General features: G+C 35.1%; 1 protein-coding gene across 2 annotated transcripts in view; it reads left to right on the forward strand.

The window, feature by feature from the left end:
• MALRD1 (MAM and LDL receptor class A domain containing 1) overlaps positions 1-16,015 on the forward strand; it is a 715,118-nt gene that overhangs the window by 513,674 nt on the left and 185,429 nt on the right. For both annotated transcript variants that reach the window (XM_017869225.1, XM_017869224.1), the window contains exon 32: positions 11,211-11,368. In XM_017869225.1, coding sequence (XP_017724714.1) covers positions 11,211-11,368 — 158 coding nt within the window. The remainder of the gene's footprint in view (positions 1-11,210; positions 11,369-16,015) is intronic.

Genomic DNA, 16,015 nt, shown 5'->3' on the forward strand with positions numbered 1-16,015 from the left:
AAAAAAAAAAAAAAAAAATGCTGCAATTGATATCATCTTTGTCATTGCATTTTGTCTATACCAAATGGCTCAAAACAAGTGAGTATGTTTTTTCTATTCTTCTTACTCTAGTTGCTGTTTTCTTCCTACATATCAGTATCATTTCTACTTTCTCCTTGTCTTGGTTCACTTTTTAGAAATACAAGTATTCCACTTCATACATACAATACCATCAAAAAATAAATCTAGGTGACTTTGTTGGCTGATAAGCCTCAGAATGCCTCTTGCAGATTTAGTTTTCTTAAAAGTTTTCTGTGGAAAGGAATAAATGATAGCCATTGTTTGCTTGTTAACTATAATTAGAATATAAGTGTTTCTCTATGAAACCATAGTAAGTGTTTAGGTTAGGGTCCTTCCTGTTTATTTTTCTCTGAGACAGGTTTTTTTACCTTAGTGATATTAGACAACAAGAACAAACCCTGATTATCTATAGCTGCTCAATATTTCTTCAAATATTCACCCCATCAAATAAACAGTAACTTTCATTTTGCTGCCAAAAAGCAATGCTGGTCTGAAAATATGAACCCCTTCTATTCATCCACATGTACCATCTGAATCAGATACCCAATCAAATATTCTTTGGAATATTTGTCTACATTTATTTAAAATATTTCCAAGAATATTTAACAACTGTTTCAAGCAGGACCCAAATGATGCTTGCTTGCTTGCATTTTTTGTTTATGCCAAAATGCCGTGAGATGATACTGAGTGAAAAATATGTGAATGAATCAATTCATTTGGAATCTTGGAGGGCATGATTAAACTGTGAATATGTAATCTGAAAACTTTTCAGATAAATTCATCATTTTATAAGCATCTAGAAACTGTAATTTCTCCAAAAACAATCTCCTAAATATATATTTATTTACAGACTCTATTTCTCAGTAAAATAATAAACCACTAAACTTAACCATTTCTATCTTCCCAAAATCTTACTTCCTTGAATTTATTTCATTGAGTGTCCTTAAACTGTTACTCTATCACCATATCATACTTTTTGTCTTCAAGCATTACAGTTCTCTTTGACCTTAACCCAAAAAACCGAAAAAATGAAATAAACTTGAGTTAGATTAACTCTTCTAATGATTTTTTGATAAATATACTACTTAAAATACTGGTGATATATATAATATATATATATAAAACCATTGCTCATGTACTTTGTATCCTCCCCTCACTATCCACACCTTCCCTGGTGCCCTTCAATCTGTCTTCTGCAAAATATTATTTCTGCAACTAATAATCATTGGTCACTCATTCTTGGTCATTGATCTAAATAGTGTAAAGATATTTTACAAAATGCAGTCTCTGTCCTCTTGAATATATTCTAGTTCTCTTCAAGGACTTTTACAATTTTTTAAATTGTAACAACCTGATTCTTGCTATTATATGTATTTAATACCACTAATCAATCACTTATTTCCACATTTGAGTTCCATACTATCATTTGCACACTAGGTAATTGTTCGTATCTCCAAGTCACATATTCAAATGTAAACTTGCCTTCCTTGCAGAAAGCATCTTCTTCTCATGACCCTACTATTTCTGTTATTGTCATCATCATTGTTAACACTATTAATTCTCTCTCAATTTCAAATTCTGTCAGCTCTCTTTCTCAGCTGATTATATGTTTTCATATCTTTGCATTTTCACATCTGTCATCCATACTCACTTCTGGGCTATTGTAGATGTCAAGACCGCTCATTTACAATGCAAGTATTCTTCTGTACAAGGCCGCTCTTCACATTGATGCAAGATTAATATTTATAATTGGTGACTCCTGGTCCTCCAAATGATCAGAGGCTCTTCATTGCCTTTCAGTTTAGCATCAAGGACTCTCTGCATTCTCCTCCAAATTGTATTTTTCATTCTAAATCTTATGTTCCTCTTTTACAAACTGAGTTCTTGTACCTCAAAAGTACTCTGGATTTTATTAATATCAACACTTCATAGTATCATTGTTTTGGTATGATTTGTAATTTTTGGCTGATAGTAGACACTATATACTGGGTAAAAGAAACAGATTTAAAGGCCATTAGTGTGAGATTTTTATGTTTATCTGCCTTAGGACTAAGATTGTATTTACTGTTTGTTATAGCAGTAGGTGTCAGAAGGTAACATTTCCTCTGGTATCCTTGTCTTTGTCTTCCTTACGATAGTTGAGTTTCCTTGGAAGCTTCTTCTTAAGTAAGGACTGCAAGATGGCCTGTCTTTCAGTGGTCGTCCCCCATTAGTACACACCTTTTATGAAGTTTTCCCTCCTCCACCAAATGTAAGCCATCTTTTATTTGTTGAACTATGTAACATTTATGATGTACATCAATATTTGATATTATATGATCCCAGTAATCCGAATGAACTGTAAATTATTATTATTATCCTCTTTTGATAGATGATAAATATGAGACATAGTAGGGATTGAGAAATTTTCCCAAAGTCACAAAGCTTATAAGTATCAGCATTTGCCTTTTAACTCAGGCAGTTTGACTCAGAGCTTGCCTTTAAAACAATACATATTATTATCTTGTGTTGTAAGATTCTTTTGGATTTGTTTCATATTTTACCAGTCTTATCTTGTACATCATTCTACATCCAAATGAAAGACATGCTACCTTCTCTATAGTAGTTATTCAATCAATAACTTGCAATTAGTTGTCTTATTTCCACTGATAGAATCATCTTTATAGCTATTCTCTAAATTTCCTAGGAGAGTAGCACTAATTTGCAACTATGTTCTAAGTACTTTACATATAGTAGATCATTTAATTTTTACCACAACCCCATGAGGCTGAAGTATGTACTATAATTATCTCTTATTGCTTCAGAGTCCTAGAGAATTTAAGTAGGTTACCCAAGGTCACATACCTAATAAGTGGTAGAGGCAGGATGCAAATCAAAGTCTAGAGCTCCAGTGCCTTCAGACTTAACCAGTGGACAATCCTGCCTATAGTTCTGCCCATTACATATTCATTAAAATAATGTGATAATATATTTCCCAGTTTCAATGAAAATAACTATTCTTCTGTTCTTACTTGCTTTCCACACTCCTCCAAGTAAAATAGATCTGAAATTTAAATGAAGTCAAAGCTCTTTTATAATAGTGACCACTTATCATTTTACCTAAATAAAAGCATCTATCATTTATTTTATTAGTTTTGCCTTCCTGCATGACCATGAAACAAGTTTTACTTGTAATCTCAGTTTGGAAAATAAAGTTACAGAAATGTTATTAAGCTAATTCATGTTTCCAAAGGCATCTTGAGAAATAAATGTCTCATAAAGAGGTTTTTCAGGGTTCTTTGAATATGAGGATGTGGAGATTCAGAATCCCTTGTCTCTAGCTGTAACTTATAGGAAATGGCAACCGATCTCACTTATATTTCATCTTCCTGTGACTGAGATATTCTTGCTGCTAAGTATATTAGGAGCTTTCAAAATAAGCTGACTCTACCTTGTGTTGGCATGCCACAACCAGAAGCTTCATTTTCGTATCAGATTAATGCATACTGTGGGGGGCAGGGTGGAGGGGAGAGTTTATAATATTGATTTTGATGACAGTTAATAGCATTAAAATAAGACATTCTGGTAAAAAGTGTTTTTATTTAAAGAGGCAATAATTAGTCTCAAAAGAGATTAATGCCTACAGCATAACTTATTGGAACAAAATACAATTTATGATATTTAAAGGAAATAGTCGTTGTAACACTCTTTATTTATTTATTTTTTTTTTGAGACGGAGTCTTGCTCTGTCGCCCGGGCTGGAGTGCAGTGGCCGGATCTCAGCTCACTGCAAGCTCCGCCTCCCGGGTTTACGCCATTCTCCTGCCTCAGCCTCCCGAGTAGCTGGGACTACAGGCACCCACCACCTCGCCCGGCTAGTTTTTTTTTTTTTGTATTTTTTAGTAGAGACGGGGTTTCACAGTGTTAGTCAGGATGGTCTCGATCTCCTAAAGTGCTGGGATTACAGGCTTGAGCCACCGCGCCCGGCGTAACACTCTTTAAAAAGCAAATCAAAATAATGTAACGGCAGACATTTTTATCAAATGCTATGAGAAAAATTCATTCGCCTCCAGAAACACTGCATCTATATTTTCCATTCTGACAACTTTGAGGAAACTTCGTTCTCTCGCTGGCCATATTTACATTCACAGCCTTAAAAAATTGCAGATATTAGCCGGGTGCAGTGACTCATGCCTGTAATTCCAGCACTTTGTGAGGCCAAGGTGGGTGGATCACCTGAGGTCAGGAGTTCGAGACCAGCCTGGCCAACATGGTGAAACCCTGTCTCTACTAAAAATACAAAAAATTAGCTGGGTGTGGTGGCAGGCACCTGTAGTCCCAGCTACTTGGGAGGCTGAGGCATGAGAATCACTTGAACCCGGGAGGCGGAGGTTGCAGTGAGCTGAGATTGTGCCACTGCACTGCAGCCTGGGAGACAGAGTGAGAAAAAATTGCAGATGCACGTTGAAAATCTGGGGGAAGAAAATAAAAGCACAAAAGAGATTGAGAGCATTTCACCTGATAGTCATTAGACACCCTTCTATTGAGAGTGAGAGACAGGCAGAAATTATAGAGGATGCAGAGGCAGGCTGAATAAATCTGACTCTGAAGAATGGCGCTTTTGCTATTTTGAAAGAGGCATCATGCACAGCATTTTTAAAAACTATTAGCCAGCTTTATTTTATGAACAGGAAAATAGGGGAAAAAAAGTCTAAAATTGACTCTTAATTTAAAGTAGGGAGAGAATTCAGATCACTAGAAGTGAGAAGTTATCTTTTATTATTTTTCCTTAGTGCAATAAGTATGATTCTTCTTAGGGCACTGAAGCTGTCAAAGCATACCTTTCCTTTATTTTTTAAATTTTATTATTATTATTATATTGAGATGGAGTTTTGCTCTTGTCATCCAGGCTGAAGTGCAATGGCACAATCTCGGCTCACTGCAACCTCCTGCCTCCCAGGTTCAAGCGATTCTCTTGCCTCAGCCTCCCAAGTAGCTGGGATTACAGGCATGCACCACCATGCCCGGCTAATTTTTTATTTTTTTTGTATTTCCAGTAGAGATGGGGTTTTCCTATGTTGGTCAGGCTGGTCTCAGACCCCTGACCCTAGGCTGTCTGCCCTCCTGGGCCTCCCAAAGTGCTGGGATTGTAGGCGTGAGCCACCGAGCCTGGCTAGCTTTCCTTTAAAAGTACCAACTTTTTTTTTTTTTTAACAGAAAAATGTAAAATTCATTACCTTATAGTACAATGACTCAACAAAACAGTTTTAAAATCTCAAGATTGTAGCTAATCACATCTAAAAAACAAATTAGAATTTTTTACTCTCTGCTGACGTCAATGTGAAAAAATGTCCGTGAAGCATGGTATTTGATTCTGAATTTGGCTAATATATATTTGACACTCTGATACTAAGTATTGTGATTTGAGGATACTACACTTTGATGCTGAATTTGAGGTTTTAAGGTAAAAGTTGAATATTAATTGGAAATCTCTATCCATTGACTAATTGTAGCCAATTAAGAAGCAAAATATAAAATCTGTGCCCCAGGAATCTTGAGAATTTATAATCATAAACTTACACAAGCAAAAGTGAAGTATTAAATGAAAAGTGTCCAGAAAATATTTGGTGTCAGTTTGGGAGAGGTAAAATTCAGATATATTTAATGAATACAGTATTCCAGAATACAACACCTGGTAGTATTTAATTAAAGTGTAATCGATTTTATAAAACTAATTTAATGCATGCTGATCTGACTACATGAGAGTTAAGGAGCTTTTGAAATGGCAAGTAGTAAGCTGTAAAATAGTCCAAAATCAAACAAATAAACAAAAATTCTGCTTCTATAAAGACCTGTCCTGTGAATGTTGTTGATCTTTTCATAGAGTCATATAAATAAAGCGAGTTGGTTTAATGATTTACTATTAAATTCTAAATATGTTGTGGCAGTTCAGACATTTAAACTTTATTATCTGCTTTAATAAATTCTGAACTTTGTGCGAGAGGCTACATTGACCTTCCCCAAGGATTTTGCTAGATTTAAATAGGTAGGTCTCAATGAAGCAACTGAAAGTTTGTAAATGTTTGAAAGTGGGTCTGGTCTGAGCTCACTAGATAAAGAATGAGTCTATTTCTGAAAGTATAATTCAATGTAAGGTGTTATAACATTGAGATACAGTACATAGTTTCTGGATAATTCATGTATTTCTATTAATAATTTGAAGAAGCTAAGCAACTTTTCACCTTTATGATTCTCCAATATATATGCATGTATATATATGGAATCACAAAAGTTTTCCCACTTATAAAGTCAAACTTAGATATGCTAGAGTTTCAGAATTAAAATTGCCAAAGATTAAATTCGCAATGATGTCTTCTAAATTTCCAGGTACATTTTTACATTCTTAAATTTTAAAATGAATACCTTGGCATGCATTAATATTTCGGACAAGAATCAGTTTTCTGACTTTTGTGTTAAACTGCGGAATTTTATAAGAGCAAAATTGAGTATGCAAATTTGAAGATGTTAAGTGGGGATATACTTTGATAACTCAGCCCAAAGTCCGTTAATTAATCATTGGAATGATTAGCTTTGATATTGGGCCTTACATGACATTGATTATCCTGTGCCAAAATAAATATCCTGCAGTGAAATAGTGGATGATCATTCCCAGTGAATTAATTGTCTTCACATTGTGTTTCATGATATAACCCTAAAATGCAAACATTAGATTGTATAACATTTCTTTGTATGACGTCATACTTTTGCTAAACTGGTTTTAGTAGTTGCTGCCACAAAAGTGACATTTACTGGGGAAAATTTGGAATAACAAAAGAAGGTAATGTTCAGTCCAATTTCAAGATTTGGAAATTTGTGTAGTGCCCAAAAGACACACACACCATTCGAAAATAACTGTGGCTATTTAAGAAAGAAATAATACATATGTTATTGTTTTCCCGTGTGCAATAATTTTCCAAGTACCTACAATATTGTTAGAATATTTTTCAAGTACTTGAAATATTGTTAGGTACCAGGCTGGAAGAAATATCTCAATTTTGTTTTTTAAGTACTTTTCTTTATTAGTAAATTACTGAAACTCTAAAGATGTTGTGACTTAAGTTACTTTAGGAGCCTGTAACTTATTACAAAGAATGGAGCATTTGGTTGGACTTAATTCAGGTTGTTGTAGAAACTTAAAATTGTCCTTTTATAATTAAGTATTGGACTAAAAGTATTGAAAAGAAATATCTGAATTAGTGAAATTTCAATGTATTTATGCAATTGGAGGAATCAATTTACATAAATCCAAGATTTTAAATCAGAATTCAATTCCTAACTTTGCAAAATTGGTTGAATTTGTGTCAATGAACCTAATTACTACTTTTCCTACTGCTCTAAATATTTGACTTTCAACATTGGGTTGACACTACAAAATGGAAAAAGAAATATTTAAAGTCTGAATTAAATAGGATCTGCTTCTGAGATGGAAGTACATTAGTTATCATTATATATGTTATAGTATTTGAGAACTGAACTATAAAAATAATTTATACAAACATGTTAGTTATTAACTGTTTGGGACAAAGTCAAGGCTATTTATTCACATCCAGTATAGGATGAATATATTTGATACTTTCAATTAAGCCCTACTGTGCATAAAGAGTTACTATAGCTCGTTGGATTATACCATATTTTTCTTACTGAAGACAGTGTTTTAAAGTTGGTCTGATAAAGTGCGGTCTAAATGCGTTAGAAATTCTCAAGTGTATAAAAAGCAACAGAATGTAGAGAAATCCAGATGTTCTTATTTAATTAAAAATACCATGGATTTAAAGAAAGCATGTTTTTAGTGACTAAGCCACTGTTCGCAGTAGGTTTGACAGGTGCTGTGTAGGTATTCTGGCTTTGCATGCCACCTCTGTTGTGATTTTCCAAATAAGAAAACAAACAAGCAGTATTTTGGGAACAAAATGTGAAACTTAGAAAACTTTTTTTTTTTTTTTTCCCTCTGGCTAAATTAAATACTGTGTTCAGTTTTCCTAACCCAATATTTGGTGGTACATACAATATATTTCAAAGGACAACGCGGATAGAAAACAGTTTACTGATGCTACAGGAATAGTTCAAGTTCTTTTCATGTGTACTCTTTTGTGTTGAAAATTTTGCTGCAATAATTCTCAGGCAACGTTCCCTCTTATCTTACTGAAATAAAATTAGGCCGGGCGTGGTGGCTCACGCCTGTGATTCCAGCACTTTGGGAAGCCGAGGCGGGGGATCACAAGGTCAGGAGATCAAGACCATCCTGGCCAACATGGTGAAACCCCATCTCTACTAAAAATACAAAAATTAGCTGGGCTTGGTGGCACACACCTGTAGTCCCATCTACTTGGGAGTCTGAGGCAGGAGAATCGCTTGAACCCGGGAGGCAGAGGTTGCAGTGAACAAAGATCGTGCCACTGCACTCCAGCTTGGCAACAGAGCAAGACTCTGTCTCAATAATTAATTAATTAATTAATTAGAAAAATAAATTTTATGGAAATTTTCTTATTTTGGCAGCCTGTTAGTGAAAAGAGATATTTTCAGTCAAATAGGGTTTTTTTAAAAAAAGTAGATGCAAGTTATTTGCATCTTCCAGTCCAGCATGTAAGGAGCTTGGAAGGCATCATTCCTATCATTATAGAAGGAAAGGTGAACCAACTGAAAATCAATTCTTTTTAGATTAATTAGAGAACTGAGGTCACAGGCAAACCACTACCCCCAACATTGGACAGCCAGACAGCCAGACACAGAGTATCGCACGTTACCTGGGCAAGTAGCCTATGAACGGGAACTCTTCAGGGAACAAGTACTGGTGTAGGAATCCTAACTGTAACCGACAGAATGCTGCAGCCTCAATGTGGACAAGTTTGAGAGAAAACAATGTGATGGGGACCCAGTCCTTGGCAGCCCACACACTTTGGTCAATGTTCCCTTCGGGGGCCCTCCCACATTCTCACAGCAAAGATGAAAGAAAAATCTCAGTTTTCAGCAGGAAAAAGGGGAAAAGTAGCCACTTTGAAATATTGCTAGAGCGTTCTGTTCTTAACAAGGCCTGCCTTCAAGAAAAACATTTTCCTGGAACCTAACCAACCTAGGGGAATAGAAATACCCAACTATGTTATAAGAAGTGAGAGGGAATAATTGAAAATACTATCTTACAGTACTTGTACTACCCATGAAATGGGTTAGTTATGTTGTTATGTAAGTTGCTTATAAAATGGTATGATGATATTTGACAGAGGATTTGGTTTGGTAGTTATAATGTATATTGCAAATTCAAAGTCAATCCCTAGAAAATAATGGAAAACAGAAGATGTAAAATTGATATGTTAAGAGAGGATGAAAACAGAATCGTGAAATATTCAATTAAAGCCAGAGAAGACAGAAAAAACAGAAGGGGGGAAAAAAAAGAAACAAAGATTCAGAATATAAGAGTATTGAATACAAAATGGAGAAAAATATGGTAGATGTATAAATATTACTCCAACTATATGAATAATTAAAGTGCCAATCATCTAAATTCACCTGCTTGTCAAAATAGATACAAACACAAGACCCAACTATATATTGTCAGTAAGAAACCTACATTTAATATACATACACATTAAAAGTAAAGGCATGGAGAAACATATACCATGCTAATATTAATCAAAAGAATGGTCATCTAATTCTCCTTTGCAATATATTCTAGCCACTTCAATTTTCAATTGTATTCCGTTTCAACTGTATTCAAGCGTACAGCACATGAGTATTCCTTGCACTGAAGAATTAAATGCTGAGAGATAAAGGTAAACGAATACATATGCTGATTATATGAAGAGTACTCAATTGACCTGACAACAAGTTTTTTAAAAGAAAAGCTTCAAAAGAGAAGCCTGTTTGACCACTAACTCAGAAATAATGCTTTAAAAACATGTATCTGAATAACTATACTAAAATACCACAGGAAATACAAGAATACTTTTATTATAAATTATTTTAATAGCCTCAATTTTGAAAATAAAATTAAATATTACTGAAGGAAAAAATATATACACTAGGTAACATATAAATATAATGTAGAAGATATTTTAATATATATTAATATGTGGTAGATAAATAAGTAATAGATAAATATATTTAATTAATATATTTTATTATATATTATAAATATAAAAATAGATGTGTAAATAATATAAATATAAAAAAGTGTATTTTTTCCTTACTTAAATATTTATTTGTAGTCTCATTCATATATATTATACATTATATTTTATTTAATATATTATTAAATATTAAATTTTAATATTTATATTTATTATATATAATTAATATATAATAATTATATAATTAATATAATAATAATTATGTATAATGTTATATATATTTCTATACATACTTATACATAAATATATTTATATTACATATATATAATTAAATATATATTAATATGTAATATATATAGAAAACAATAGTCTTGAATGAGACTACAAATAAATATATAACTTAAGGAAAAAATACACACACACACACATATATATTTTACCTATCCACAAAGGGGAATGGTATCTATGATGAATTTCTGACAATGGCAACAGAAAAAAATGCAATTGTGTTTAAATGCAGAAATCTTTCACATACTAATGCATTTGAGAAGAAAAGAAGTTGTGTATTACTCAGAAAAAACTAATGTAATGACCCTAAGAATCACATTTCACTTTGCAGTCATAGCCATTCACTACTACCCTGGCCGGTGTGGGAATCAGAGCAACTGAAAATAAGATACGATACTAGTCAGTCCCCAGTACCTACTCTGTACTTGCTGTGTGCACAGCATATGAAGTATTTTATTGCTGGAATCTGACAGGTTTGAGCAATTTAGGAGAACAGTAATACACCTTCATATTCAAAACCAGTATTTGATTACTGTATGAGTCACTGGCTCAAGGGAATTTTGTGAATCACATCATAGTGACACTTTTTTGGCTCAGAAGAATGAAATGTTATTGATATATGACTCCCAAAATGAAAATGAGTCTGTTTGATTGTGTGTATGTATGAGGATAAAAAGATATCTGTTAATGATTGCAATACTTTCCAACTCATGCGATATTATCATTGCACTGAAAAAAATTGTGTTAATCTATTTCAAGGTAGTGGTAAGCACTTCCTGTACGTCAACTCATCTGGCTCCAAGGAAGGATCCATTGCCAGAATTACTACCTCCAAATCCTTCCCAGCAAGCCTCGGAATGTGTACTGTTCGGTTCTGGTTCTACACAATCGATCCCAGGAGTATGGGAATATTAAAGGTAAAAAAGGAAGCCAGAGATTTATGATCACTGAAATATGCATGGCATGTTTAAACATTGTCTTCCCTTGTCTTATTTGTATTTTTGTTGGTCACACCACCAATGCTGATGCCATTAATTTCTCATTTCTTTCTGGGGCAATGGGATGTTGGCAAGCTGTGCTGTCATTCATCTTAATCTCATTCAAGATTTATCTCGCTGACAGCTGCCACCTGAACTCAATTATGTTGAATGCTATTTAAAAGATCATCTGGAGGTAAAAGAATCTGGGCAGATTCCACATGTATCTTCTTTAGCAGCTTAGCTAGAAACAGTAAAGAAATGTGATGTAAGGCATAATGGTGAAGAAGATAATTTTCTACCCAAAATTCAGTAAAGGAAAAGCAAATTTGAGATTTTAAGTGTATATCAGCTTACAGTAAAATCAACATGCATGCTCTATTTTTAACTAATTTAAAGCAATAATCTGTACCAAATGCAGATACCTTTAATTAAACAAGTTGCTGCACTTATACTTTTCATTGTATCAATGAGTTTTTCAATCATTATGAACCAATTTTAAGATCCTGATTTCTAATTAAATGATTACATATCAGCACACCACACCTAGTGTTATTAACTTACAGTTTATCCAATCCTGTTTTTTAAATAAATGCAATTGGGATTTTTGTCCTTATATTAAATGGTCCTCTGTAAATAACAGCTCTTATTAAGTTCTGCCTTATATTTACATTTATTAAAACATTCTATGGTATCAATTTTAATTCTCACCTTTACCTGATGAGGAAAGTATATTTTCCCAATTTTACAACAAAGAAACTGAGATTCGAAGAGCCTTAGTAACTTTTTCAAGATTTCACAGTCAAAATTCTGATTTCAAAAATCTGATACCCTTTTTTTGGTGGGGGGCAGGGAGGGACAGAGTCTTCCTCTGTCGCCCTGGCTGAAGTGCAATGGTTGACCTCAGTTCATTGGAACCTCCGCCTCCCAGGTTCAAGCGGTTCTCTTGCCTCAGCCTCCTTAGTAGCTGGGATTACAGGCATGCATCACCCTGCCCAGCTAATTTTTTGTATTTTTAGTAGAGATGGGGTTTCACCATGTTGGCCAGGCTGGTCTCAAACTCCTAACCTCATGATCCACCCACCTCATAATCCCGAGTGCCAGGATTACAGGCGTGAGCCGCCATGCCCCCACCTCAAAAATATGATATCTGTTGCCCAGTTTCGTTTCTCAGATTCTCTGTGGTCAACCAGCGAAGTCAGAAGAGAAACATGGGAAAATGAGAGAAAGTAAAAAGGCCTTATCAATTCTAGGCATCGACAGAAATTGAAACTCTTAAGTAAAAATCTAAACATGCAAACAAAGTTGAGAATTTATCCTGACTCTACGAGGATGTCTGTTTTTTCAAAGGAAGCCAGTAAAACAACAGAGAAAGAGGTTCATTTTTAAGAGTCTGGGAGCACATGAGTAAATGCAAAGTATGTAAAATTGTATTTTCATAGTTTTTACTTCTAATCGATGAATATTCAGTAGATTAGCCTATTGCTTATGCTAAATATTATCCATTGTAATTTATAACCATTGAGCTTCAAGAAACTCCAAAACATCTTATTTCTAATGATATTATGAAACACAGATTGCTACAACTGAAGAGGACACTAGTCTACAGTTCCTCACCAAAGCAAGTATCGATGGAAAGGCCACTAGACCTTTCTGTATAATATAGGCAGATTTCTGTCACTTTCTAAGAAATTGTTCCTTCCTCAATTCAAAAAGATCACTTGTGTGTTCTTGAGCTACTCACCAGCTGGACCTTCAGTTCCTTAGTTACCCAGTTAATTGGCCCTCTGTGTTTAGCCATGTTTCTGTAAATAGCCTTTGAAATAGAAATGTTGGCCTCATGTCTTGATTTCTGATACTTGGCTTTGGTGCCTACTGGTTTTTCTCACCAGAAGGTAGCAGTTAAGTATAACGATGCTTTTCTACCCTGACCAGTTTTCAGAGAGGTCTGCTAGAAAGAATAGTGGCAGGAAATTGATAACCAGCATGATACTGATTTTTCTGTAGCAATGGTCTTGGTGGGTACATTAGGTCATTCTTTCATTGCTATAAAGAAATACCTGAGACTGGTAATTTATAAAAGAAATAGGTTTAATTGGCTCACAGTTCTGCAGGCTGTACAGGAAGCATGGCACCAGGCATCTGCTCAGCTTCTGATGAGGCCTCAAGAAGCATTTAAGTATGGTGGAATGCAAAGTGGGAGCTGTCGCATGATGAAAGCAGAGGCAAGAGGGGAGGTGCCAACATTTTAAATGACCAGGTATCATGATAACTGACTCACTATCATGAAGACAGCATCCAGCCATGACAGATCTGCCCCCATGACCCAAACAGCTCCTACCAGTCCCCACCTCCAGCATTGGGGATTACAATTCAACATGAGATGTGGACAGGGTCAAATATCTAAACTATATCAGTGGGGTTGACTGCCACAGTGACTTTCTTTTACCACGTCCATGGGTGACCTCAATAGGGCCAATAATAAGCTCCTTTAAACATTTGATGCAGAGGAAGAGAGGTATTTCTCTTTCTTTTTGATTACAAGTTGTAGAAACATAGACTAGGCTTGGGGCTGTTGGAGGCCATCTTTCCCTACAAAGGGAGAGAGATTGTTTGACAAAAAAGCTAGCACACAGGGGGACACAGAGCTAAAGAAAGGGGAAGAAACAGAAACGTACCTGCTCTGTTTAAACTCTCAATCGCACTTTTTCTGCACCATTAGAATTCTCCTTTTGTTATTTGCTACTGAAAAAGCCCTAACCATTACAGAAACTCAGCAAAAACTGTTTTCCTAATGTGTCCTTATATCACTGATGGATCATAGCAGCTGGGCAAATCTTATTTTCTCAACTATTGCTGTGGAAAATCTTGAGTTATTCACAGACTGAAAACCTTCCTAAGCATGCAGTAATTTTACATGTGGAGGAACCAATGAAGTGGAAACCCATTCTCCCTGCTCTTAGGATTGAGGCTTTCCATTAGCATGCTTTACTTTTACCTGCAAGTTTGTGCTATCTTACAATCTCTAATTTGGGTATTATAGTGCTGCAGGACCACTCCTTATAAATAAAATGTGGACTCATGTTTGTGGCTCTATTTTCACAAATAATTGACACTAAAATTCCAATTAATATAATCTGGACTTGTGGTGGGAAAAAAACTTCTTTTTCTAAGTAAAAAAGAAGTCCTTTATTCCCCTTCTCTAATAATGTTGACACCATAAAAAAATCTTAAAAGAATAAAATGAATGATCATATCTACTGTTGGTGTGGATGTAAACAAATAGATATTTATTGCTAGTTGGACTATCAATTTGCAATTATGAAGAATAATTTGACAATTAAATTATAATTTTTATATTTACTAAAACATTTTACATGTAGAAATTTATTGTAATGAAATAAAGGTAGATATATATGCTATTTTATTTATAAAATTTTTGTTGTTATTGTTGTTGTTTGTGATGGAGTCTTGCTCTGTTACCAGACTGGAGTGCAGTGGCATGATCTCAGCTCACTGGAACCTCCTCCTCCCTGGTTCAAGTGATTCTCCTGCCTCAGACTCCTGAGCAGCTGGGATTACAGACAGGCGCCACCATGCCCAGCTAACTTTTGTATTTTTAGTAGAGATGGCGTTTCATCATGTTGGTCAGACTGGTCTCAATCTTCTGACCTAGTGATCCACCCACCTTGGCCTCCCAAAGTGCTGGGATTACAGGCGTGAGCCACTGCATCCGACCGAAGTTCTTTTTTTTTTTCTTTTTTTTTTTTTAAATCTCAATGTTTACCCTGGTAAATATTGGAAACCACTTGAGCATCAAATAGTAGGAATTACTAAAATATAATACATTCAGTCATATGGAAACACAGCAGAAAAATTCTGTGAATGAATAATTAGTGATAAAAAGAAATGTTTATTATTCTTTAATGATCTAAGCAGATTGTTAAGGAATATGTATACTAGTATGCAATTAAAAACAATCAAATTCTGTGTGAAAATGTGTATATGGCTATAGATATTTACCTATATAAATATATGTATGTATATATAAGAGAGGGAAAAGGAATGAATGGAGAAATACACACTACAATGGTTAAAAGAATTATTTGAACTTTTTGAGATGAAAAAGTTTATTTTTTTGAGAGGTGGAGCAAGACGGCCGAATAGGAACAGCTCCAGTCTCCAGCTCCCAGTGCAAGTGACACAGAAGACAGGTGATTTCTGCATTTTCAACTGAGATACTGGGTTCATCTCACTAGGGAGTGCTGGACAATCGGTGCTGGTCAGCTGCTGCAGTCCGACCAGCCAGAGCTGAAGCAGGGCGAGGCAACGCCTCACCTGGGAAGTGCAAGGGGAAGGGAATCCCTTTTCCTAGCCAGGGGAACTGAGACACACAACACCTGGAAAATCGGGTAACGCCCACCCCAATACTGTGCTTTACCAAGGGTCTTAGCAAATGGGCACACCAGGAGATTATATCCCACACCTGGCCGGGAGGGTCCCACGCCAGCCCACGGAGCCTCCCTCATTGCTAGCACAACAGTCTGAGATCTAACGGCAAGCCAGCAACGAGGATGGGGGACGGGT

This window comes from Rhinopithecus bieti, unplaced genomic scaffold (assembly GCF_001698545.2).
Source record: "Rhinopithecus bieti isolate Rb0 unplaced genomic scaffold, ASM169854v2 scaffold_3043, whole genome shotgun sequence".
Taxonomy (NCBI): domain Eukaryota; kingdom Metazoa; phylum Chordata; class Mammalia; order Primates; family Cercopithecidae; genus Rhinopithecus; species Rhinopithecus bieti.